At 40.8% G+C, this 27723-nt stretch overlaps 1 protein-coding gene across 1 annotated transcript; it reads right to left on the bottom strand.

Moving 5' to 3' along the window:
* Nucleotides 1-43: 43 nt before the first annotated feature.
* On the bottom strand, nucleotides 44-27435 carry sh3bp5b (SH3-domain binding protein 5b (BTK-associated)). Its single transcript, XM_075466093.1, has 9 exons — nucleotides 27136-27435; nucleotides 25579-25641; nucleotides 20993-21121; nucleotides 7508-7672; nucleotides 6785-6915; nucleotides 4562-4604; nucleotides 3850-4069; nucleotides 2532-2888; nucleotides 44-1108 (listed from the first exon to the last, which is right to left on the bottom strand). The coding sequence occupies exons 1-9, from the start codon at nucleotides 27214-27216 to the stop codon at nucleotides 903-905; spliced, it is 1395 nt and encodes a 464-aa protein (XP_075322208.1). The 5' UTR covers nucleotides 27217-27435; the 3' UTR covers nucleotides 44-902.
* Between the last annotated feature and the right edge of the window lie 288 nt (nucleotides 27436-27723).

Below are 27723 nucleotides of genomic sequence, written 5' to 3'. Positions count from 1 at the left end.
TTTTTTGTAAACTCAGCCTATTGGATAACAACATCTGAACAAGTCAATTTTATCATTTTATTTCCTTGTGTTTATGCTAATCTGTGCCATTTGCAGTGAGGACACATTTTGTGGAACTTACATAAATTTGATTGCTCAGCAACTTTAAGACTCAACTTCAAACAGTCAAACTGGAAAAAAAGAAATAGGCATGAAAAGCCTCCTTTTAAACCTTTACTAAATTGTAGTTTGTGTCACAATTTTTTTTCTTTTTTTACATTTAAGGATAAACTTGGACATCACATATATAACATCAGAAAATACAACATTGTTCTATTAAATACAGGAGTACAGAGCAGACTGCTATAGGCCAGTTATTTTTCCCCACTGTCCAACTTTACTTCCTTTAAATGTAGAGCAGAAAGTTTCCTCTGCGTGGTTTATAGCATGCCACATGTTAGTTAACAGGGCAGGTTGATCCAAGTCAGAGGTTCTATTCGGGCAGCTCGTGTGTTGCATGGTGATAAAAGTCTTTTCAGTATTTAGTGGAGAAAAAAAAATATATATATATATATATATATATATATATATATATACACATACGACTACTTTTCCTTTCAGCATCTTTACCCAGAACATATTGGTGCTCTTTATTTCTCTGGCACAAGAGTCAGAAGGTGCAGTTTTCTTTCCATAAAAGGAGAAGAGAGTCACGTTGATGCCAAAATGTAGAGGAAACTTAATATTTACCAGCTGTGACATTCAAAGTCCCTGTTTGACCCCAGAGTCTGGAGATGGAGTGCAGTAAATGGCAGGTAGCTTATAAGCAACTTATACAGTTCAGCAGATTTTGGCTTTGAAAGCATCAACCCAGAGTCAAAGTCCCTCTGAGAAATCGTCTTTTTTTTTTTTTTTCCTTCCCCTCAGACTCCTTTGACCAGGACCACAGTCTCCGTCTTTTGGGAACAGCTGTCCGTAGTTTTGGCATTCTTGACCCGTGGGCGTCTCAGGTTCAGAAAGCTGAAGCGTGTCTCCAGACTGAAGCTCTTCTTGGTGATAGAAGTCGAGCCGTTGTTGTTTCCAGCTGGAACGTTGTCCAGATCGCCCTCTGCTCCTTCGGCTCGGTCACCTGCGGCACGGGAGAAGGTAGGTGAGTGTTATTGGAGCGGGCATATTTGGGCTTAAGTAAACACAAGACTCAGCTTCAGGGGATTATCACCACTTGTAAAAAAAATAGCTGGTTTCACAATGACAATGCTGACATTTAAATGGTGTTGAAACACGGGCATCTGCAACTTAGACAGGTGAAAACTTGCCATCAGCATAGAGCTGATGATTTGAAACTTATGGCATTTTGGTGTTTTCTTACTTACACATAAACAAACTCATTAACATTGTTGTAATATAGATGCTTCTTTTTACCAAATCGCCAAGCAATGCCAAAATATTGACATATTAGATAATACCAGTTTTACACAGATGTAAATTTGAATGTCTGTTCCAATAATTCTTGCATTTTTGAATAGGTTGTTTCAGTAAAACTAGACATTAAACAGTGCAAACTAAAAACACTTAAATGAATCATGCTTGTATCTTGTGAAGGTTGCACACAAACACCATTTCAGCATCATCTAAATGATCTTCCTTTGAAACTGAAGTGCTGAAGATTTGTGCAGTACTTGCTTGATAGCCACATCTAATATACACGCTCCATTTAGCCACATCACTACACATCGTTATTAAATGCTTGCAGATATTTTGGTTCTTATCACATCTTTTGACATGGTCTCTGAAGAGAGTGAGAGAAAAGTTCTCTTCCTTAAACCATCAAACACCAAAACAGTCCTGACATCCAGTTAAAAATGTGCACAGATCTGAGTGAAGCAGTGAGAGCCATTTCCTCTCTACAAACAAAACCGCCGACCTGTTTCTTCCCTGCACGCGAGGCGCCCGGCTTTCTGTCACTATGACTAATATTGTGCTTAAGTAGAGCAGATGTGAGACATGCAGGTAGCAGGAGATCGAGCTTTCCCAGAATAGACTATCGTCCACCTCACTTCAGTGTAGCTTTCCCCTGTGTAGCAGCACATGCTGCTCACCTACGTTCATTTAAAGCAGTTACAGGATTTTTTTGGTGACTTTTTTCATAACCTGAACGAATGGGGAAAGACAATTTTGTGAATATGATAAAGAAACAATGAAGCAAGATTGTGAAACTGGGCCCTGCCCATCATTTGTGCAATCTGAGACACTGAGTGTTCAAATTGTTTAACACTGTTACAACAGTAGCTGCATGGTATTACCATGTCTTTCCTCTTTAAACACAACGAAATGTTTCAATCTACTGTAAATGTCAGAGTAAATAACTTTGCCCTTGTGTGAATCTCAGGGCTTTCCCTTTTCCTTATGCAGTGATTATTGAAGTTGTTCTATAACATGAAGTCAGAATCTGAAACACTGTATGGGACATCATAGATTCAACTTCTTAGAAGAGGGTTGATTTCCCTGAACTTTGCTGCTAACAAATCATTTCTCCCCCCCCCATTACTCGCCTCTTTCCAGGTCGCATTCGGGCGACGACGCCCCACTGCACTCGCTGCGGGGCCCGAGCACCGGCGAGATGAGGCCGAAGTCGGACAATGACACTGTGCTGGGTAGGTCCAGACTGCAGGGCCGGGACGGAAGAGCTGGAGAGGATGTGGAGGAGGACGAGGAGGGTGTTGGTGATGGAGACTCGGAGAAGGACATGCCGGAGGAGGAGGAAGAGCTGGCAAAGGGGCAGGGTGAAAGCAGCTCCTGAGGGCTGCTGGGAGATGAACCAAGGCTACTGGTTGAGTGAGTTTCAGAGTATTCTTCAGACATGATGCTGCCTCCGCCGCACGGCTCGTCGTCGAAACACACAGACGCCACTGCAGGAGGAGATGATAGAGAAAATTTGGGTTAGACGACAAGGAGGGGAGCAGAAAAAAGAAATTTGGAAGATAAAGTGATATAAGAGAGAGGGAGGGGAGATGATAAAAGGTGAATGGTACAGGGGGGAAGAGAAGGATAAAAGCTTGAACAATGTGAAGTAAAAAACAAACAAAAAAAAAAAAATCTGTCACCACAAAAATACCAACACAGTAACCTCAGACAGTCAGTGTCTGAGGTTATTTTGAGCCTCACATTTCCTCTTAACTTATAATCAGTGTCTGCTTAAACTGGACTGCTGTTACCATAGTAATACCATGCTAGTCATTCGATAGGCCAGGCTAATGAGATGCAAAAGGCTTATTCACAATACGTGTTCTATTCTTCCTACTACGTGGACTGCTTTTTTGGAACCCGACTATGTATAAACCCTGCTCAAATAACAAATTTAACCCAGTTATGTCGTTAGCTCTTCTATAATATATCCTTATCAGGCTTTACAAAACTCAAAAAAGGACTCCTCAAAGCAGACTCACTGGCTGCAATTTCAGCCAGCAGATAAACAAGCAGATAAACTGAAGTAAACGTCATTCCTCATGAGCTGGTCTCTACTTGAACAAAGCCACACTGCTTACCAATGTCACAAAACAACAAACATTTCAAAATTGACAAAAAAAAAACAAAAAAAAAAAAAACACTGAAATAGTATAACTGAAATAGCAATAGAGTTGCTCCTGAAACTCAGTACAGCTCCAGCTGACATTTAGAGTGGGCAAAGCAACAAGCAGATGGTTTAGCCTTTGATAATTTGTGTGAAAAAAAAAAAAAAAAAAAAAAAAAAGGCTAAATATCAGTCATCTTGAAGATGGAGACTCTCTTCAACATTTACCAGGAGCAGAACTTCTCTCGGTTATTCTCAGACTAACAACAGGGAAGTGAGAAAAAGAACATTGCACTCACTGGATATACCGTCCGACTCCATCTTAAAGCTGGAGATGTCATCCCCGGAAACGCTGTCCCCCTCTGCACCGACTCCAGACCCCCGGGGGCCCATGGCGGTGTTTCGGCGGCGCTCGTGGATCTCGTCAGAGATCATCTCTAAGTTCCTCAGTGCAGTCTTGTAATCACTTTTTGCCTGAGACAGTTTGGCCTGCCGCTCATCCACGACCTTCTTCAGGTTCTGGAGAGGAGACGATGAAGAAGAGGAAGGTTATCATGACGGATGGACAACGAGGTTTTCTGTTCAGAAAACTGAATTTAAGAACAAAAGATCTCATGGTTCAGATCATGGACGTAAACAGAAACCCTGCTGATTATGATGCTTTTACACACAGGTACTCGCCATTCAGACAAGACAAAGTTCAATATTCAAGCAGACTCTCAGTGTTGACTTCCTTCAGATCAAAAAAAAAAAAAAAAAAAAAAGGCTTTGGAAGGAGCCACAGTTTGTCGAAACCGAGTTTTTTTTTTGGTTCGTTTTTTTTTTTTTTTTCCAGCTTCAGTCCGAGTACGGCCTAAAGCACAGATTCCCAGCAGAATGTGGACACTGCTGTTTTTAGTCAAGTCATTTAACCCAGTGGCAACAGTGTCCTCAAAATCTTAAGAGGCAACATTTGGGTTGAGAGTGTAATAAAAAAAAAACACAGAAGAGAGCTGAACAGTTATCACATACCTCCAGCTGCAGGTAGTACTTCGCCTTCATCTCAAAGTAGGGCCTGCGGAGGAAGAAGAGGACAGGTCAGGCAAGAGGAAGAGCATAAATCAGAGGGGAAAAATACAGAGTAACCCAGAAAAGAGCCACAGTCACCATGGTAACCTGGCTGAGGAGCGAGAGATAAAGGCGTTATAATGCTGGATGAGTGAGCAAAGCAGAATGGATTAAAACCCTGCTGAGGCAACACACAGCAAAGCTGCAGACTCTATGAAAGTTAGACTGGATTAAAAAAAATTTTAATCTCAAGAATTTGAAGTTAACCAATCCTTTGCTTGGAATTTACATGTACAAAATTAAAGGTTATATTAACCAAATTTACTAAAAATGTCAAACTGTTTGTTAACTTTACAAGTTGTTATCTGTAAAGACTGACTTTATAAACAGCTGTTTCCACACCGTGTTGCCTGCTTAGTAACAGTGTAGGAATGGAGACAAAAACTAAAAGGAAACTTCACCAGAATGTCTGCAACTCCAGAAAATATCCTCTTCTGAAGGCACATGATATTTTCTGATAAACTGAAAGCACGTTGCACTACGCAAAATGTGCTCACGTGGGCACCTGACAATGTATTTTAGGACGGGCTTGACTAAAGGTGAACCGGCCCTTTTTCTCACCATGTGCATTAAATGTGGTGAAGTACAAGTCTGACGAAGTTAGCTGCACGGTGGATTAGAGCATAGTGCCATCGCCTCACAGCATGAAGGTCCTGGCATTACAGTTTGGCCAGTGAATGAACCTTTGGTGCCTTCATAACTGTAGATTACATAACTGTAGAGTTTCTCCAAAACATTTCAATGTCACGCACTCAAATTGTTGCATCAATGTCAACAAGACACCTTCACATGCTCTGTACCTGGCCAGACATGCCCGCATGCCTCAGAGCCCGGCAAACGCCGTGACGACAGGAAGCCGACACCAGCTCCTCATCGCGCTGAGCAACGAGGGCTAGGTTGAGGACATGAGTAATTTGAACCTCAGTTTTACTGAGGATCAAGTTCAGAACCCGTACACCTCTGAGCTCCAAACATACTTGAGCTCTTTGAGGAAATTAACTCTGAAGGTCTTGACACTAAATGAAAAAGGCTTCCATATGTGCACAGAGTAGGTTAGTGATTCCAAGAGTTTGAGGTTATAAAGACAACTTTTGAAGAGCTGCTACAATTATTCCACTGCACTGCAAATTTTTAATGGTGGGTGTGGGCGGGGGCTTGGTGGTTTCCCTATGTCTTATTACTACGCAATAAGAATGTTCTTTGGTTTTAAATAGCTCATTTGACAACAGCACCTTTGCCTCACGAGGACAGACAGAAACCCAGAGTGTGTCACACAGTAATAACAATACAATGACATTTCTGAATGGAAGCTGGATGATTAATCATGCGATTCTGCAGGACGGCACTTGTGACTGCCCCACATTTAGCCAGACTTCCTCCTTAACAAATGACACTTCATGATAAATAGACAGCTTTGATGTGGTTTGGACCGACACCTGGTTTCACTGCTTCAGCTGGAAACCCTTTTCAGGTGAAAAGAGAAGCACAACAGGGCCTTGCAGCCTACATAAATAACTGAAACCACTTATTTCTGAGTCTGTTTTCATGTTCTGTGGAAAGAAGAAGCCACATCACATGATGGGATAACTGCAGCATATTCTCGTGTAGCTTTTATTTTTAAGCCTGACAGACAGTTAGACAGATGGACAGAGACTGACTAGATGGTCTAAAAATCACCAGGGTTTTACAGGTAGCCCTCTAGTGTCTGACTCTGACACTAACTGATGAGACAATTGACCAAAATCAGCCACAAGCAGTCAGGCATGCACCAGCAGCATCCCGCTGTGTCCACATGCTGCAAAGGACAAACACCCCAAGATAAATGAAGTCTGAAACTGGACCCATCTAAAAATACTGCTGTTAGAGTGTTGTACACCCAAATTCAGGCACCTGCTATGTTCCTATACGTTTAATCAGGTCTTTTTGAGATTAAATTCCCCAAATAACCTTATGTTTAGCATCGTTTTGTCCTACAAGACGCAACAGTGTCATGGCACTGATTCTTCTTATGCACCAGTGTGAGAACTGACAGACATACATTTTCAGAGCAGCGGTCCCATTGAAGTCATGTTAAATATGGCTGGCAAAATGCTACGTTGCACTGCAACAGCAGATTCAGACTCTTACTTTGACTTATTGATGGTACGTTTCAGTTTCTTCTCCAGCTGCTTCATACGGCTGATCGCTGCTGTATATTTGGACGCCGTCTCCTTGTGTAAAAGCTCGCTTCTCGTCTTGGTGTTCTCCGCCTCCATCACCTGGAACAGCCAACCAGAGCCAGCCATGCGCTTAGGTTAAACTCAGCTTCGAAGTGTTCCATCAAATATTTAGGGGAGCAATTTGAAAACAAATAACTAAACACCATTTAAAAAACTAATGTGTTTTTTTTTAGAAATTTCAGACTTTGAACGATCCACCTTACAGCCCCTCAATGAATAACAGTACTAATACAACCGTTTAAGCGTACAGTACGTGTGTTCACACATTTAACACCGAGAAAAATATCAACTAAACATTTATGCTCTTAAAACTAAATGTTGCCAACAGGTAGAGGACAAGTCATAGCTGGTAGATGTCAGTGTTGCACATTACTCACAAATCAGCAACAAAACAATATACATAGTAATACACTAATAATAAGGAGTTAACAGGCTATATGGCAGCCTTTGGATAAAAGGTTTTTGATCATTATGTAAAAATGAGTACAGCCTATTAAAAAGATGGGAACAGGTACATACAAATTATGCATGGAGTCAAGTTTCAATATTCTGCCTTAAGGAAATCCACAAAAGGAATACAACAATTTTCTTGTGTTTCTTAGGTAAACTGCCTCCTTTCTTCCCTGCTCACCCGCTGCGTGGCGTGGTTCAGCATTTCTTGCCAGGCAGAGTCAAACTGCCGGTAATCCTCCTCCAGGAGCCTCTGCTCAGCCAGGGAGATGGTTTCCTTCGCTGCACGGAGGACTTCGGAGGCTCTTTGGAAGTCTTGGGTGGCCGTCTGGGCCTCCAGCTGGGCCTGAGGAACAAACAGACAAAACTCTGATTTTTCTTTTGTTGTTGTTGCTGTAGCTTTGTTTAGGTAAACTTTCATTCATCAGCCGAGTCCAGATGGTTTGAAGTGCAAGTTCCTGAGCAACTTTTGTTATCCTGACTAAAAGACATAATGAACCTGTGTGTACAGACCATAAAACTTTACACAAACAGAGAAATAGTCATACATATAGAATTTGAATGCAAGTTCCCTAAAATTTACATGGATTACTTTCAAGTCAATAAAACATGCATCTTAATTTTCCTAAAATTGTACTGATCACTCTTTAAAACTATTTGTCAAAGTAAGTTTATAAAATCAAACCAGGGTCTGTTATTCGTTACCCCTACAACAGATGTAATTAACTTGCCCCCCCAAAATAAACAATCAATACATGGACAAATTGATTAATATCCCACATAAACAAACTTGCACACACATGTCGATCCAGAGACGAAAAAACATCAGGCCTCAGATTTTTAAGTCTCAAAAGGAGGAACTTTGCAGAACTAATCTCAATAGCAGAACAGCAGAGCTCTTTGTTGCCATGTTTACATGTTGTGATGCAGAAGACGTCACCGACATTCTTGTAATTGAAGTGTAGAGGTACAGCCGAGGCTCCTCATGCAGCAGTGACATTCACAAGATAAAACTGCCGTCATGCTCACACTGAATGGATGCGCGCTCTGTGAGCACACGTTGACCACAACGTGCGCTCCTGTGGATAAACAGACAGGAGGTTTCACATGGTAGGTGTGTGTGAAATCGAACCCCTTCATGCCACTGGAAAAACCACACAGGAGCCGAGCAGAACAACATTAATAATGTATAAATGATTTTCCTTACGATTACATGGAGAGAGGAAAAAAAAAAAAAAGTACAAGTCGAGACTCCATCATCGTGTGGCATATTTTAGAGGCATGAATTAATCTCAGAACATCCATCAGTGTCAGTGGAAAGCGTCATTTAAAAGAGTTGTTTTGCTTTATTGGATAAAAGTTAAGAGATTTGTGCTTGTCAGTGTCCTGTGGATTCTGTTAGTGCCATCAGCTGCTCTCAGCTTTGCATCAATGCTATATGGATCAATAAGAGCTACAAAGAGATCATAAAGGCGTCAAGCTGCTGCGGCCTCGACACGGAAACACTCCCATTTCCCTCCAGCTGTTAGAGCCCCTTATGCATGGGGTCCCACTGTTTAGGGCAATGTGACAAAGATGGAGACAAAAAGCAAAGATTTAAGATGAGTCCAACATCAGGGACCCCTCTCTACATTTCAAGGCTGAACAGATGAATATAAATAACTTCCAGCAACTTTTGAGTGATATTTATACTCCATTGTTAGGCTAAATAATTGCAGTAACACAAAAAAAAAAAAAGATTAAAAACAACAATAGAATTAAGTTCTTATTATGTAGTACTTCAAATTGTAGCAAAATTAAAAAGTTCAAGTTGGAGAAAGAAGGTGTAAATACATGGACTGTTGGCACATCTCCATATGCAAAAACAAGCTGACAGCACCGACTTTAATGCAGATTAAGATGGCTGTGCATGCGCGACAGAGAGAAGGTGTGTGACAAAACAACTGCATGTAGGTAGCAACTAAAAGTAGCGTACATAATGTGATAATTCACCCGTGCTGTGCTAAAGTGCTTACAGGAAGCGCTCAGCAAGAAATGAGGAGCGTTAATGGCTACACAGAGCGACGGGCCTCTAATGCTCTGTGACAAAAACAGGCAGCTATAAACAGTTTGCTGAAAATTTAGTCACGAGTGGATTCTTTTTGACCCAGTTAGCAACGCTCCAGGAAACTGCCCAAACTTTGCTGTATCTGTGTTGCAAAGACAGAGTTGATACATCAGCTTTGCTGTTGCGGCATTTAAACAAAAATAGAATATGGATACAAGTATTGAACTTCTGTAAACAGATTTAAGATCATGTGAACAAGACCAGATGAAGGTCAGCTAGTCTGCCACTTTTTAAATTTAGTAGCAAGTCTAACTGATGAACTGATGTGTAATGAATAGCATCTTCTTGCAAGAATCCAGAATCGAGTGCTGCCTGTCTCGTCTGATTTAAACCGAATGCTGCCAATCCCACACTTCTTTTTTTGGTAGGCGTGTATATTACTCTGTTGTTGCATTTATACCATTCTGAGGCGGTCACATGTAAATACTAAACATTTCCAAGAATGTGTCCGATATCGGTTTACAATCCACAGATTCTGTCTTCTATCCGCTCTCCCAGTCAAACTACAGATGCTCCGATACCGCCACATGCTCGCTGTAATTTCATTAGCTGCGCTCATCAACATGCCAGCACAGCAGGATCCAAACAACCTCCGCCTTGTTGCAGTCATGTGGTCTGCTTTGTATTCCTGAACATAACAGAGACATGATTGACTTGCAGTAATGCCCCTTACGTTAACGTCTGGTACGTTTGGTTGCTCACATCCGTTTTATGGTGATTTTTAACATCATTAAGAAACAAACCAGTGGATTTCCCGTTTTCAGACGGTAAGGGCCTGCTTGGGCCAACAGACAGTTTCACTGTCCTATACAGCTGTATGATTATGTTTAGAAGGTAAAGATCACGTTGCCCACAAGAAAGTCATGTTCCACGTGCTCACTACCTCTCCATCCACTCACCCATCCCACTCCCTGCTTCTCCCATTCCGTCAGCACAGACATTAGATGCTTAACAGATTATTGACCCATTTAGCTTAAAAACCAGCAAAAACTGGTCACGTTTTTCCATGGTTTATACGCTTTCCAATTGGATTTCATGCGAAACCCATCAGATTTTTATACCCTTTACTCAATAAAATGAAACAAGAATGCATTTTTTGTTCTCTGCCTGATTATCTCTGTCCTACTTTTCTCTGCAGTGTCAACATGTCAGATACAGGCAGCTCAAACAGCAGTGCTGCCATCACGCAGCGGGCGTTCAAAGACCACAAGGAAAACGAGCCAAATAAGAGTTGCAGAAGCAAAAACAAGCCAAAAATAAATGCATACCGAGCTGAAAGCATTTTGTGATGAAGCTGAACACAAAACCATCAACCGCAGCAGTTAAACCTGGCAGCAGGGTTTTATTTTCATTTACAGGATACGAGCAACAGTGAGATGCAACGCTTCCGTTTTGTTTCGTGGTCGGACTAAAGAGCAAATATAAAAGCTGCAACACTCCCTCCTATTGTACAGAATCCCCGATGACAACTTCTGCAACTAGAAAATGCATAGTTGTCACCCGACTGAGGAGGGCTGATTGGTGGCTTGACATCGATGCCCCCTCACCCGTTTAGTAGGCGTCTCTGCACATTAAATTAGTCAAAAACAAAATCAGCATAAGAGCAGCACTGCACTGAAGTGACAAAGCTTTTTAATCCCACCAAAAAATAAATAAAAAAATAAAAAAAAATTCTTTGTAGTTATAGCTATAACGTTTTAAAGCTCCCCATTAGTTGAAATGTCACATCTGTCATGACAAAAATCCAAAATATACTCAATGTTCCTGCCATTTGTGCACAGAGTTATGAAGATGGACCAAAGGAAGACCTTCCCCATGCTGCTCACACAGACTCTGAAGCGTACTCCTACTGTATTCTGCTTTATTTAAATCACACCTTGTGTCAAAGGGGGCAAAACCATGAAAACAAAACAAACTTATCCAAAACTGTGCAGGGCGTGCAAGAAAACAACTTTCTCTGCATGTTCTTTTAATCTCAGTGTGGCTTCATATCTCAGTGTGGCTTCATATCTCACACTGGGCCTTGGAGCTACTTCCTGTCAGGCTGCATTAAGTTAATAAAAGGTGTTGACAGAAGAGGAAATCACTTCTGCTTTTAATAGCGTGTTTACTGCACTGCTGACCAACCATGACGAGAGGAAAACATCTCTTCGTTCTCCATTTTTGATTATCTGGGTCCATATGTTAACCTTCCTAACATTTCTGACTCCACATTACTGTTCCTCTATCAAACTCTTTCAATCACTTCTCCTACCCTCATTTTCTTATCAGTCTGTTGATCTACCCTTTCCTCTTCCATTAACTTTATCTATCCATCTTATTCTGCTCATCTCCATCACTCCCTCATTGAGCATCTCCACTTACTTCCTCCCAGTTTGTCACTTCCAATATCCATCTTAGTCTCTCCTACTTGCATCCTTTCTGTCTTGAACTGCCTATTTTTTTTTATCCCATTGATTTCATGCTTATTTCTAAACCTCTCTGTATCACTGTCACTCTTCCCTCCTTTCTACCACCAACTCGTTGCTTTACTCCAAATCTTAATCACCTTGCCCACAGTTCTGTCAAATGTTTGGAGGTAAGCCTTCAGAGAGAAGAAAACAGAAGTGCAAGTAACGCAGATCCTTGAGTGATCTGTGATTCCCTCTGTCTGCCTGTGAAAATGCACCTCAATTATTTAAGATAGGCTTAGACTCAGAACACGTTTAGTAAATTTGTTAGTCGGGACGGAGGATGCAGTAATGCATCACAGTCCTAATCTTATCAAGTCAAACAGAGTAACTTATCCTAACACTTTGAATTTAACACTTACCTGTTTTGAAGAAATAAAAATACTGTTTTGTATATCAGTAAACATTGTGACAGTTTGAGCCAAAGTTGTCTAGGAGACCACTTTCAAAACCAGTTGTCTCTTTTTGTACAAAAAAATCTCCATTACATACAACTGCACTAAACTCAAAAGAAGTTTCTACATTGTGCACTTGAGAAAAAAATGCTGTTTCAAAAGTGTTATTCTATTAGTTTACCAGGAAGCAAAAACTATATAGGATGCATACAGTGTGTAACGTCCGTCACCTGGTAATAAGACTAATTTGAAGAGCAAAAAAGAACCATTTTTACCCCAACAAAACCTCTACAAACTCACACAACAAAGCTGGCCTCACTAATCAGCTCAGACTGAGGTGAGTTGAGGATCTGTTACATGTCATTTGTATGGCAACATGTTTGTATGTGTACAGTACTGCGTTGTCTATAGTGGTCTGATTTTCTAAAATATTTTCTGAATAAAAAGAGCTCAGATTTATCCAACCGCCTGCATTTATAAATGTTAAAGTACATATGAGCAATCCCAGTGATTTCAAATGACATGACATTGAAATGCATTGTTAACAGTAAAGGTGAATTCCGGTTAAATTGCTAGGTTGTAGGCAACCTCATGCAGAAAAAGAACAAATGCAGAACAATGGGAGGACAGACAAAGGATGAGTGTCACCATCAGTCCGATGTGTCAAAGAAGTTCTGGGAAAAAGATTTCCAGTTGACCTGCACATGATATCACTGAAGATGAAAATCAGACATGCTCAGGCTTCAAAGTCTGTTGTATAACACATTTTCTTATGCAAAGTGCACCGCTGTGCATACGGGTTTCTCCTTCAGTAATCATTTGTACATTTGATATGATAACCAGCGAACAAGAGTCAGAGTAATAACATCTGTTTTTGCCTTCATAGTGAAAACAAGGGAAACAAGAACAGGCCTCTGTTTCCAAACTGACCTGATTTGGCCAATTTTCCGCAAGATGTCATTACTTTCCATCTTTGCTCCTCAATAGACTGTGGGAATTTCTTTCTTCTGTAGAGAAATTAAATTATCCTATGATGACGTTTATCAAAAATACAGACGGTGGGCCATGCCAGTGCTGCGAATGCCGCCTCTCTGTCTTAGCATCTCGACCAACCTCAGCCAACTTCAATTTCCGTTTATTCCAGGAGACGGCTGAATGAGCTACCACTGGCCTAGATATGAGAGACGGCTTTGGGTTTGAATGAACCACAAAAGACTTGGACGGAGGCTTCCGCCTCCGACGTTTGCTTCACAAGTGTTCAAAAGGCAAATCCTGATATGTCCAAGCTGAGAGAGGGACTGGTGCGACTGTGTTCAAAGGGAAAATTAAAGGAAACTTCTTTACTAAAGTTCAGTCAGCTCGTGCTGCAAATTTGTGTCTGTTTATTCTAAAGGCAATGATGGAAAAACTATGCAGAAACGGTGACAAAAATAGATGAATTTCTTTCACCACTGACCCAAGATCATTAGAACAGCTATGCTAATTGTTACCCATCATAATTATTATGTAAATATCACAAATGGACACACAAAAATGTACACCATTGTGTCACTGTAAAAAAAAAAAAAAAAGCTAAAGTGAACTCAACACGTAACACCGTCAGAGCTGTGGTGGTGTGACTGCCGGAACTGTTATACAACAACGGACACGTCGAGAGCTTTTGTAACAATACACTTCATTTCCCCAAGGTTGACAGCTTTGGGGTGGCAGCCAGGCTTGTACATTTGTACAGGAAATGCTGAAACAGTAAGACAAAACTCACATACACTCAGCTTCCCAGGAGACCAAAGAGAGACCAGATGGCTGCGACCTTGTAGCAGCTTCATCTGCCTCCCTCCCATGAATCCCCCAAATCACTCAGTCACTATCCATCATCACATCCCGGTACAACAGTACTGCCTGTCAAAGTCTCCACTCCAGAGGAGGAGGGAAGAGAGATACACTGAGACAGAGGGAGAAAGAGGACAGCAGGGTGATAAGAAGCTAAAGGAGACAAAGGATGATAGTTCACAGCGTGGAGACTTTTGTGGGAGAACACTATGCAATTAATGAGTCATCCTCCCAATTCTGTTTTATATTGCCCAATAAAATGACTACATTCCAAGATACAATTCTCTCCTCGGGTATTTCTTTATGACAGGATGCCCTTCTACGCAGACTTTAATTTAGAGATAAACATACTGTGCCATTTTTGATTTGGTTTTAGCAAACACCTGTAAAGTATTACATTTTTGACAATAAACCCAACATGCATTAAAAGTTGGATCACTTTGTTGCCAATTTACTTTGTGAACTTAGCAACAAAGCTAACCACTTGCTGACAGACATTTTGAAAGCCCCCCCCCCCCCCCCCTCTCCTGTCAGTAATGAGTTATTGCATAAAACAATGATGAGAATGACATGCCAAGAAGGAGAAAACTATGGAGTTATCACTTTGTTCAATGTGACGCCTTTCATCAACAAGCTGGCATCGCAAATTTTCATGTTTGCATATGTAGCTGTCATACACTATAACGAAAATAGTGTTTACATTCAAATTATTAAGCAACCTTTTATCTAGGGTCCATAAATCACATTAACCAGTTTTATCACCTTACCACATAACGCCCTGAATATCTAACCCTCCGTTTATCCTCATCATCTCCCTGATCCCAATCTGTCTTATGGTTCAGATAACACGAGTTGTGTTGCTCAACACTGACACAGACCCAAAATAATCACATCCATTTAGCAGAGTGTGACCATCTTGCCCATTGTCTCTCACCTTTTACCCCCATTTGTCCCTTTCTTTTCTCTAAGCAGTTGCAAAGCTGCATGAAATCTCCCTTATCAAATGGTACATTATATCTTCTCACCATCAGAAATGTGCTTGTTCTGTCAATTTTCCCTTACATAGTTCGCCCTCACAAATTCCCTGACACGTATTCAAGCCAAGACAATGTTTGTGTCCAACATGCCTTCTGAAACCCGAGAGTTTTCTGGAAAGCCACTGAAACTTTTCCTCAGCCACTGGAGGAGCTAAAAACATCACATGAGCACTGAGAGTTTAAGCATTCAGCTTTTTAAAGTAAATTACTGTGTTTGATGTTTGTAAATGCTTCTTAGAAATTCAAATGAATTTATAAGTGCCTTGAAAATATTGATGCGACTCGCTGCAGGCTCGAAAGATAAAACGACGCAGATCATAATGGGCCAATTTCGTCTCAAAGTATCGGTTTTAATTCAGCCGTTTTATAAATAATAAGCTTAAAATATGATCAGAATAAAGCAAATAACGGTTTCTAAAAACACAGTTAATAATTATTTTTCCAAAATCAGCTTGTTTACTCATTTGTGTACAATGAATATCCATCGCCTACTCCCACTTAATCCAACTCAGGGTAGCAGGGGGGCTTTTCCCAGCTGTCATTGGGCGAGAGGTGGGGTACATCCTGGACAGGTTGCCAGTATGAACATATAACATTTACTTTTTAAATGCAGCATGTATCCATGAGAAATTGATATTGATAAGCTTGGGTTGCCTTATCACCAAGTCATTTGGGTTTAAAAACCAGACATCTATGCATCTTCTTTAGATAGATCTCTGTACATTTTTTTCTTCTACAACCTGGAGCCAGACATGTCTTGAATCAATCTTATCGCTGGATAGATGTTCAAAATGATCCTCCAAATCAAATCCTGTGCATACCTGTCCTGCCCTTAAACTGCCTCCCCGTCTTTTACATCCAACCACCTCTCTTCTCTTACAGGACTTCAGCAAACCTGAGGACACGCACACGGTGCAGCGTGCAAGTGGGCTGCTGCTTTCAATCAGATTCTGCTCTGGCAAGATTCAAGGTGAGACACTGAGTCATCCACTTTCAGAGACTTTAATGCTCCATCTTAACACAAAACCCAGTAGATTTACTGCAGCTCTGCCCAACTAGTCCCTTATGATAACAGAATAAGAAGCGAAAACAAGTGGTTTAACTATCCACTATTTAGATAAGGATACTGAAAAAGAACTAGCTCCAATAATAAAACAGAATGACGCCACTTAAACCCTTCAAATGTTGACGGCTTTCTAAACATACAGGAGAGTGAAAATGAAACTTTCCTTGCCTTATTGTATATACTTGGTACTTGCTGCCTCATTTCCATCCTCAAATGATTCTTGAGAGGTGAAGTGGAACAGTCCAATGCATATTTCATGATGTCTGAAAAATGAAAACACTTCCACTGAAAGTTTAACTCGAGATATGGCAGGATCAGCACTTACAGTGTGCACCTCTGAAGCAATGTGCACTCTGGAAATCACTCCACAAACTTTTCGGCCTCGTCACCCTCGCACACTTCTTTAATTATTGTTCGGGTCACCAGTATGTGAACCTGCATTTCCTTTTCTCTCTCAGCTAACCTTTAGCAGAGATTAAACCAAAAACAGTGGGGCTTAGAGCAATTGAAGTTTATGTATGAAGACAGTTCTTTCTACCGGAAAGGTCGCACGTTTGATTCATACAGCATTTATTTTGCCTGCCTGCAGTGTCCTTGAGGGGAGGAGTTCCGCCCGATCTCAAAGGGCTGGACCGCATAACTCCAGTAGACATTTCACATGACAATCAGGGGATGTTTTCATGTTATCATTACATTAACTGTGTCAAATCGGTCACAATGTCAACAAGTTTCCAGAAGAAAAACATAACCGACTAAATTCTAATGTCCCATTTTCTAAAGGAGCTGCTGTAAATACACATTGGCCTAATTACCTCCGCCAAGGAGGTTATGTGATCGCCCGAGTTTGTCTGTTGCTTTGTCTGGATGTTCGTTCGTCTGTTTGTGCTGCAATCTTGTGACCTCCACAAGGTGGCGCGACCTCCACAAGGTGGCGCGACCTCCACAAGGTGGCGCGACCTCCACAAGGTGGCGCGACCTCCACAAGGTGGCGCGACCTCCACGTGCCAAAGCCAAACAGAGCCAAAGCCAGACAGAATGCATATTGCGCAGATTTGCTGTAATTAGCACAACAAAAGATTGCAACGGCAAGCCAGTGTGCATAACTGCATATAGCGTAATAATAACGGCGAACACTGCTTCCCGACAGAACATTATAATAATAATATTAATAATAATTAATAACGGCGAACACTGCTGTTCAATAATGAATAGGGAGAAGGGAATGCCTCTTCTGCTGACAGCGCCAAAGAACAAGTAGCCCACATCAGGAACGTACATACATGGCTCGCTATCCACAGGTAGGTTGGCGGAGGTCTGCACTCTCCGAGTGCATTTCTAGTTTATGAATTTGTTAATGACTCTACTATGATATAAAATTATTGGTTGGCCTTTGATGATGAAAGTTCCCAAAGCCAACAGTTTCATCTTCATATTTATGGTTTCCTGCATCCAAAAATATGTGTCATTGTATTGGCAACTGTTGCTTGTTTAATAAATAGATAAGAACAGTATCCAAGTCAATTTTTAAAGCCTTCAGCCTTTCATGAATGCTGGAGGAAAACACTGGAAGTACTAAGAGGGTAACCTTTATTGTACTCACGAATCATTAGCTGCCAGGACAATGTCTGTATGCAGATTATCCATTACTCTCAGGTCTGCATTTCTATCTAGAGTCAAGGTCAGAGGGAATCATTCGTCTCCACCTGCCACAACTATTGCCACCCCACCCTGGGCGGTGCCTGTTATTTCTCTGCAACTGCAAATAATTTGCTTCTTCTCAAATTGAGAGGGAGAGTAGATAAAACAATGATTCCACCTTCAGATAAGTCTGCTTATAGTTGGAATACAGAAAGGGAAACGGCGACATAAAGAAATGAAAGAGGGCAATAGAGGAGTAAGAAAGACAAAGACTGAAGGGGGAAGATGAGAAGGCACCAAGAAAAGAATAGAAGGATGACAAAGAGATATCTTACAATGTGACAACAAAAGATTCAAGAGATGTGAATGGGTGAGAAAATTCATGGCAAGATAAAAAGAAAAAAAACAAAAAGGGAAAGCAGTAAATAATAGCAATAAAGGAAGGAAAGTGTCCCAAATGTGCCACAAAAGAAGGAAGGGCTCAAATAAAGCCACAAGACGACAAAAGACTCATTAAGGTCTGGGTAGTTCAAGTTTTCAGCTTCTACAGATTTTTCTGTTTAATAGACAGAGACCAATCAAAATGTCCTGAAAACACCGGGCACATCATCACATCTCTGCTGTGATCGACTGACACGCTCACAGAGACAAAACATCACATCACGCTGCGATGTGGGTTCACTCAAAGCAGTGGTGGGCTGTTAGAACAGTGCCCGACAGTCCCAGTATTCATCTGTCGCTTTCAGCAGGCAAATCATCAAATACATTACATCAAGAGAATTTTGTATTAGTTTTCTCAAACTGACAAGTTCCATGATCCTTATGTGGGAACAGCTTTATTGAAGACATCCAATGCTTCACAGCCTCCTACATGCAGCTGCTTTCTTAGACCCCTATGTGCCTCAAACGTCTACAGAGACACAGAATTGTGGAGTTGTACGGTCATGTAGAAGGGTTGAGTAGATACAAATACTGGGTATTTTATTCCACAAAAGAAGTTCTAAAGATCCTGCTCTGTTTCACTAAATCAGCCTAAGAAAAATGCACAGTCATGACAGCATGAAGTGCATTTCCAAATGAATAATGATGATTGGATCAACCTGTAATAAACAATAAGAAACGAGCCCATATGGAGCAAAGAACTAAATCTTATCCAGAACTTTCCTTCCTGCATTTCCAGCATGAAAAACTCCGGCTTTAAATAGCTCAGTGCAGACTATTGCAGGGAATTACTGAAGAGATGAAAAGATAAAAGCTTCATTTCAATATATAGCCACGAGAAAGAAAGACAAAGAGGAATCAGTTTACAGTGGATGCTTAGATGAAAACATTTAAGAGCGTCGCAAAAGTGGATCAAAATAAAATGCATAAAGATCAATAACTACATCCACTAACAGAGAAATGAAGAGACACTTTCATCCTCCAGAAGATTATAAGACTTATTTTTCTAAAAAAAAGTTGATCTATTTAAATATTTTCTCAATCATGGAGATTGAACGTGTTCACTACAACAAATCATGATAAATAGTTGGGGGGAAAAAAAGTAAGGATCTCACCTTTAATTCAACACTGTATTAAAGAGAGCCAGAAAGTGAAGATCAGCTACACATCTGATGGTTCCCCTTCTACTGAACAGTTAAATGTCAAGACTATTCCTAAATCAAGTTACAGGACAGTCTCGGAAAATGGGACTTGTCATGACCTATTTTTTGGTAAATTTGCAAATCAAAACTGTCTCTAAAACAGTCGTTTTTAAAAAAAAAAAATTTAGTGGGTTAAGATGGCAATATTTTGTGTTCTCTAGAGTAAATAACCAACTACCCAAACTTGTGCTGGTTCTCATTCCTCTCCCTTACACCCATCCTCATCTTTTTATATATTCATTTATTTGTGTCAACAATTTTGCCTTTCAGTGTACTTTCGAAGCATCTGTTATGAGTAGAGTATTTCTACCATCTGTGGAATTCAAGCTGTTCCATATGAACACTTAAAGAGTGAAAAGAAATGCAGAGAGCAGACCGAAACAGAACTGGGACAGCAACTGACCCAACAGGTAGAGAGAAACGAGAATGATCATATGCCGAGCTTCCTTTTTACAATTCCCCTAAGTACCATTCATTTGCATACAAACAAAATCTTTGACGGATGTCAGAATCTTCAGTTAATTTGTGTGGTTCTGTTAATAACCAGTGTGTTTGGGCAGCATTTCTTATATGAAAGGTTTGATATGTGTGAAAGGGGAATGAGCGCATGCAAGGTCAAGTGGCATCAGAACTGTAAGTATCGAGGTAGACAGGCTGATTCTGAACATGGACCCAAAATGCCTTCCTCATATTCTTCTAAAACAAGTGCCATGCAGAAACCTGATAAAATACCATTTCAACATTTCATTGCAAGAGTAGCAACAGTTCTCTCCCATAACCTCGTTTCTGTGGGTTAAAAAAGGACAAAGGCTGAAAAGAGGGAAGTCCAACTATAGATCACTTCACAGAAACTCTTTCACCATTGCCTGCATTTCAGCACACTGCTGAGAAAAATGACCCTTCATATTCACAGCAATTATTCATCTCCTTGTAAAAATGTGAACGCCCCAGATAGCCAGCATTTAAAGTAGAGAGCCATGAAACTACACAATAAAGCCTTTGGAGTGCGAGTCGATCTCTGTGCTTCCTGACTGCGCTCTTACAGCTGGGCTCTTATCGTGGTGTGCAGGTGGGTTCTACGCCATTTACATCACACACATCTCAGCCACACACAGACTTTACGCTGTGGTGAGGCTGAAAAGGGAAGCGAGACTGCGCTGAACCACTTGTGTAGTTCACCGTCCTCACTCTCTAAGTGTACTGAATCTAAGTGATCACTTAAACTGATGGGGGGTGATTTTGTATCAAAAGGCAACATCAAAAAGCTTGAGGAGTAAAACAAAGCCTAATCAGTGAGAGCAAACTGTGGGTTCTAAAGAGGTGCTACAAAAACATACGTGAGCAGATCATTACAATTTGGAAACTGGTGGAAAAATCATATCCATCCATTCTGCTCCATGATCTGCGTTCATCCCAGTAAAAAAATAAAAAATAAAAAAACTACATCAGTTCTGAATAGTTTCATTGTTCATCTTTCTATCCCTCCTTCCATGCACTAACCTGTCTGGCCAATCTGCGGGCCTCCCAGTAAGGCTTGGACTCCTCCACAGGCTTTCCAATCTTCTTGACCAATTCATCCAGCTTCACTGTGGCCTCCACCAGAACTGAGCGGAACTTCTGCCTTGCATCCTGAGCAAAAAACATAAAAGGAAAAGCTTTGATTTATGTCAAAACACAGTAGGGAGAGCATTCATTTTTACAAGAGCTCGATTTATCCGTCTGTCACAAGGATTCAGACGTTCAAATTGTGAGGAGTCAGAATCTTCACGACCTCCGGTCACATGAATCGAATGCTCTCTCTAAAATGGTTTCAGTTGTGTGAAATATCTAAAATAAGAAAACAATCAACTAAGGATGAGAAAGTGTCCAATTTCACAGTCATTTACAATGATACAACTTGTAAGAAATGTCGTTTTGTTTGATATTTTGACAGGGCATTCAAATTCCTGACCCCTAACCTCCATTCTGTTTAGTAAAGTTGGAGGAAATGAAACTTGCTCTATTGCTGCCTCCCCTATGAGTCAGAGAAAGTAAATGCATGAGTAAGTGCATGAGAAAATCAACTTCCAGCCATTAGATTTCCTTTAATCTGGGTGAAGTGATTAGGCGATGTTCCACATAAAGCTGACATAGATTCCTGAGAGCAAGAGTGTACCAATAAACGCTGTGAAACAGACCAAAGCCAATCTGATGAGAGCCACCATCTAAAGACATATGCCTAATAACGTTTTCATTCAACAACAACAGTTTATTCCATCTGCAGGAGCATCATTTGTCCATTGGTATTAGTAGAGGGCAATTTCTCAGACTTATCTCCGAAACGTCCTTGTGATTTTTCAAACAGCATAAAGGACACTGCAAAGTCGAAGCTCTAAAAACAAGAGCGATTAGACCGAGAAGTAGGAACAACAAGTCCGACCTTGCAGATCCACGACGGGTCATAAAATCTACGACCCGATTTTAGCAGTTACTGAAGCAGTTGTCACGCATACACCAACCCTGAAATTATGCAGACAAACAAAGGGAGCTGTATAAGAAACAAGCCTCTGGATGAATAAGACATGACTTCATGTTGATTTAGCCCAGCCTGCTCCCTGGTACAAGCCCAGAAAATGCCTGCCACTCTGTAGAAACTAAGCCTGCATGATGGCATTGGCTTCTTTGTACTTTTTTCTGCCACACTGTACACCAATTTGCACTATTGTTAATACTGTAGATACATTTCATTTAATGTAGTATTGCTTTATGTAAACAGAGTCATAACAGATAAAACAATAGCTACATTTCCCATCTGTAAAGTAATCTGAGGTAAACACCAATTTCAGCATACAGTTGGTGTCAGGGCGAACATTTTCATTGCCATTATGCCATGGCTCTGGTGTAGCTATCCGCCCTGTTAAAGTTGGTCAAAAAGGGATATCAAAAATATTTTTAAATAGGAGGAAATCATCCGACATGGGAACGCTTCCGTTTAATAGCATGTATGAGCAGCCAAACCTTTTCAAAGCGTATTCTGGGGACTTTTCTCTGGGGTTCCTGTGTGAACACGGCTTCTGGTCAGTAAACAAGCTCAGCTCTTCCTAAAGATGTGGGACAACTACTTTTCTGGGGCAAAACTTTCTAAATGCACTGAAGTTAATGCACACACCTGTTTGCAGACGTGTGCATCAGCCTCCACATCTCTCTACACAACCAGCTACAACACGAGATCATGCGAATGGAAAGTGAACTGAAACAAAGCTATACATAATTCAGGGCTTTGTTGTCCCCAATCAGACAGAAAGTGAGTATAACAAAATAAATCAATTCCTAACATTCCTATCAAATATGCTTGCCCTGTTCACCTGTCCTCCCCTCAGTGTCTCACCGGCTCTTTGATGGAACAGAAGTGATGCAGACTGCAGTGCAGAGACCCCGTCCTCCCACTCAGGGCACAGATACTAAAACTATGCCTTTAAAGCACTTCAGTTTTAAAGCATCGAAACCCTGAAGCATTGTGCCAACTCAACCCTCACTTGGTCAAACAATAAAACAATCCAATAATGCTGACTGTGACAACAAAGGATCCCAGCAAAATGTATTGAAATAAGATGAATGCGTCCTCTAAAAGATAATGCCATCAACCGTCGAGCTCTTCGTCAGACTTCAAAACTCAAAACAGTTGGAAAATACAGGTTCAAACTCACAACAGAGTTATCCATCTTAGCTCAGAGTATATAAAAATATGGGCAATGTGATCATGTTGAGAGTGAATGATGTTGCAACAACAACATATTTCAGCATAACTGACAGGTAGAAATGGGGATCATTGCATGGTTCACATTACTTGTGGTGGTTTGCAAGATTCAAATCTTTTAATATTTACTGCCTCCCTCTTTGATCACTGCTCACAAGAATTATGCCATCAGTGCAGCACCATAACCACTTCTACTCATACTTGACTTGCTTCTCTAAATCTATTAAGAACAATACACCACTACAGCACAGGAGGAGTAGCACCAGAGGAAGTAAAGCATCAGAAACACCAAGTGATTAAAGAGAACTTCTCTTTCCCCACAGTTGTAGCACTCTCCTCCACAATTTATGTAATAACCGAGAATCCCTACGCCCTAGCAGACAGTCATGCAGCTCATTTTTCTTTCCTCCCCGGGATTTTAGACAGAAGTAAAAAAGCCCAAACGGCAGTGTGAAAGAATCTCCTGGGAGCTCAACGTGATGGGTAATTTTGGTTAAATGAGGCTGTAGATGACTCAGAGAGGTTTTCACTAATCTCCAAGCTAGTCCATTTTGTAAACAGCTGTGCCATACAACAGAAAGTAAAAGAAAAGAGAAAAGTTACAGGATAAGCTTAAACCACTCCAATGTGCACAGAGCTCGAGCAATGGAGAGTTTGCTTTTGGGGCCTCCTGCTCTGCAAGAGGGCAGCAAATCAAGCTCACTCCTCAACCTGACCAGATTGTTGCAGTATTGAATCAGGGCCCTCGGTGTAAGGGAACATCTGTTGGGATTAGCAGGTTACTTTTAATATTTCAAACTATCTGACAATCAGATGTCACAGCTAAAAGTCAAATGTTTGGTAATTTCATACTATGTGTTTAAAAGGCATGGAAGACTGCTCAGCTTCAGCAACTAAACTTAACTAGATACTGTAGAATTTATATAGCATTAAATGGGTCTCAGTTACACACACACACAGCCCCCAGCCGCTCCATCCAGCAGCATTACAGATCAAAGAGCTCTCATAGTTACAATATCTGCTGTTAACCCTTTTGCCAGAATTCCCTGCCACAGGGCTTAATGTCCTGTTATGTAAAGTAGAACCCCATAAAGATGAAAAACCTTTAAAAAATTTTAACCGCTCAGCTGCCTGACGCCTTGTACAGCTCTCAAAGTGCAACAATACTCTGAACTTTCATCTCCATAAAACTGCAATGCTGCTGACCTACATAAATGTTAACCCATCAGCCTTTACTTGGTTTTAATGAGACTCAAAGATCAGTTATTCAGCCTTGTTAAATGGCCTTGATGACCCCATTTAGAGTCTTGTATCTGCAGTGCATAACTTGTGTTTTTACCAATGGTTTTAAAGTGTTTTTATAGAAAAGTTAATCAGAGAAAAGCTGAGCTTTGCCTGCTTGCTGACTACATGTTGGTGTAAATGCAGTCCACAATAAAAAAAATTACAGTATGCACCAGAAGTGAGTACAGCGAGTAGTAAATTGTTAGATTATACATCTCACACTCATGCAGCCCCCCATTTAATCCTACTTGCACCTCTGTTCTTTGCTGTCAGGACTCTGTATTCATTATGGTAGGCATGGCCAGTTTCATGCAAAACAAGTACTCATCAGGCCTCTTTTTTTTGTTCTTAAGCAATGTTTGATGATGAAATGTTGTCCCCAGGAGCTCGCTGCAGTTATGTTTTGACACATTTTAAATTGGTCAGCAACATTCCTGTATGATTTTCAATCACTGTGTGGAGTCATGAGGCAGTCACTAGTTCCAGTGTTCAAAGCTGACCATCGAATAAGGAGAGCTTCGACTTTGGGACCTTTAGTTGTATTAAGTATTTGTTTTAATTTGCTCATTAGATGGGAAAAAAAAAAAAAGGTAAAAATCAAATTAAAAATAACACAATCATTGAGAGTTGATATCATTGTGAACCATTTGAAATTTAAGTGATATTGGGATAGAGTGAACTAAAATCTGTCTGATATTGTGGTTTACAGTAACAATGCAACATATCATCTCTGTATGCTGAAACCTGCTGACACAAAAATCAACTTTACAGTGTGGCCTGGAGAAAGAGCAAAGGTCCAGATGTCATTCAGCTGAACATAAAAGGAATGTAACAAACAGTGAGGTCCCAGAGACACGACTGAAGACACCGACTCATCTCCCACACTGTCAGTCACCTCTGGGTCAGAGCAGAGGTAAGCGGCACAAACAAAGTCATATCTAATGACAGTAGGTACGTGCATGCAACCGTGTGCTCTATCAGTCGAAAACTACCTCCCTGCTCCCACACACAGATAATCTGAAGACACGTTCAATTAGCCCGGCCCCGTGCATGTCAGTACACTGACCTCAACCTCTGTCTCACATCTGTTGATGTCGTCTGTGGACTGGTTGAGTTTCTCCAGCTCTCCCTGGAAGACACGGAACAACAGAGAGATAAAGCAAATGCCACAGAAAGGAACATATTCCAATACTTGGAAGTGAAGGAGAGGGAGCAAACAACATCTGGAATTAATTCAATTGGAGCAGAAAGGAATGCAAAAACTGTGTCTGAAATGCTTAAGTAGCTCATTATCCTCAGGAATAAAAACACAACAGTTGCAGTATACGTGAAAACTTTTCTCTCCATGTCAGATAACAGAAGTTTTTTCCTCTGTTAATCACAAACTCATCTCAGTAGAGAAGATAAAGAGCTGAAAAATAAGCCGACTGAACACTAAAAGTAAAATATTACCAAACTGCCAAATTTGTTTATCATTCAAAAGATGCAAACACCTTAAATGTTATCCTCACAGAAATTCTGAGACCAAAATGAAGGATAAATGCAGGTAAAAAAAAAATTATTTACTGTGAAGAACTCGCAGTGTTATGCTGTAAAAACTGTACAATTGGCATAATCTGTTAGGGAGGTTGGTGTTACTGCTGCACTTAATATTTGAGTCACTAACCCTCTGATGTTGTAAAAAAAACAACATTTCAAAATGATGACGGTGAGGAAGTTGTGTTGTTTCATTAACATGACAAACACCTCGTTTCATTTGAGTCCCAATACCAACACATCAGACAGAATCAGTGTATCCAAGAATCATTTGTTGCATCTCCATGAAATATAACAACTGCTACTTTCTAAAAAAAAAGGAATAAAAATATTTAAAAAATTAAATAAAATTTAAAAAAATGACCAAATGATACAGACAAACAATTAGCTCTGCAGCTCCTCATCTGGGGGGTCAAAGGCCACTCAAAGGATGGCACAAAGAAATGAATGTTTATCTGCACCAAATTACCAGTTATTGATCTCTTCACATGAAATGCTAGATAACTAAACAAAGGAAGGGGGGGGTTACTCTTTTAGTTAAATGCAACTAGTGAGGAGCCTAAAAAAGATGCGGCTGTGTTTTAAAGGGTCACAAACCAAAAAAAAAAAAAAAAAAAACAATTCATGTTGAAACGTGACCCCCTTCCTCAGTTATCCTCTGATGGATCTAGTTGACACTTCTTTCTGCTTTGGTTTAAGGTTTGTTCACACAACTGAGTTCATCTTTGAGATAACGTTTTAAGCTGAACCCATTTGGCTTCCCCAGCACCGAGCTGAACGTTGTGAGTCCCTCTCTGAGCTGCACCAGCTGATGTGGTCAAATTATCTTTCCTATTAGCATGAGTGTCAGGTCAGCCTGTACTTAACTGCCACAGCCGCAGAAATGATTTTAGATACGGGATTTAAACCGAAAACGAAAGGCTTAATGGTGCTTACATTTAAAAGAAAAAAAATTCGATTGTTCTGTTGATTCAGCTTCAGTGTCGTGCTTTCTGCTAATATGGGGACAGACTCATCGGCTAAGCTACAGACAGCCCTCACCAAGGAAAATAAAACCATCAAATCAGTGAAAGGAAAGATTATACACCTGAATTCTGGGGTCCACCTCTTCGTCTTCATATTCAGCCTCGTCATCCGACCTGCTGTGCTCCTTCTCTAAACGATCCATGTCGGAGGTGAAGCAGAGATGCAGTAGCTGAACAAAGACCGACGTTCACAAGCGGAGACACGACAGACTCATGTGTCTGAGCCCGGTCCACGCGAGCTGTATTCACCACCCTTGCGTCTGTTCTCGGATGTAAACCATTTCTTTAAAGCAAAAGCTTTTTCTTAAAGGAGCATTTGGGCTGATCGGACAGCTGTGCGTCCTCTCGCTCTGCTCCCTTTTCACACTGAGCAGCCTGGTGGTTAAATGAGCCGAACGACGCTCCGCTTCAGACTGGGAACGCCCCCTCAGCGAGACAGTGGCTGTATGGGGGGTGATCAGTGCCCTGTAGCGGCGGACCTTAGCAAGACGGTTTCACACGCGCACACACTGAAATTAAAGGAGACAAAATAATGCTTTTATTTCATGAGCTATTGTTGTACGGAAGAGTATTAGGGCCAGGTATAAGAAAAATATTTATATTTTGCCTGTCGAAAATAAAGTTGAAATGTCGAGATTAACTCTTTCGGT

The sequence above is a fragment of the Odontesthes bonariensis genome, chromosome 5 (assembly GCF_027942865.1).
Source record: "Odontesthes bonariensis isolate fOdoBon6 chromosome 5, fOdoBon6.hap1, whole genome shotgun sequence".
Classification (NCBI taxonomy): Eukaryota; Metazoa; Chordata; class Actinopteri; order Atheriniformes; family Atherinopsidae; genus Odontesthes; species Odontesthes bonariensis.
Note: the sequence above shows the minus strand (reverse complement) of the source record. Positions and strands in the feature narration are given on the sequence as shown.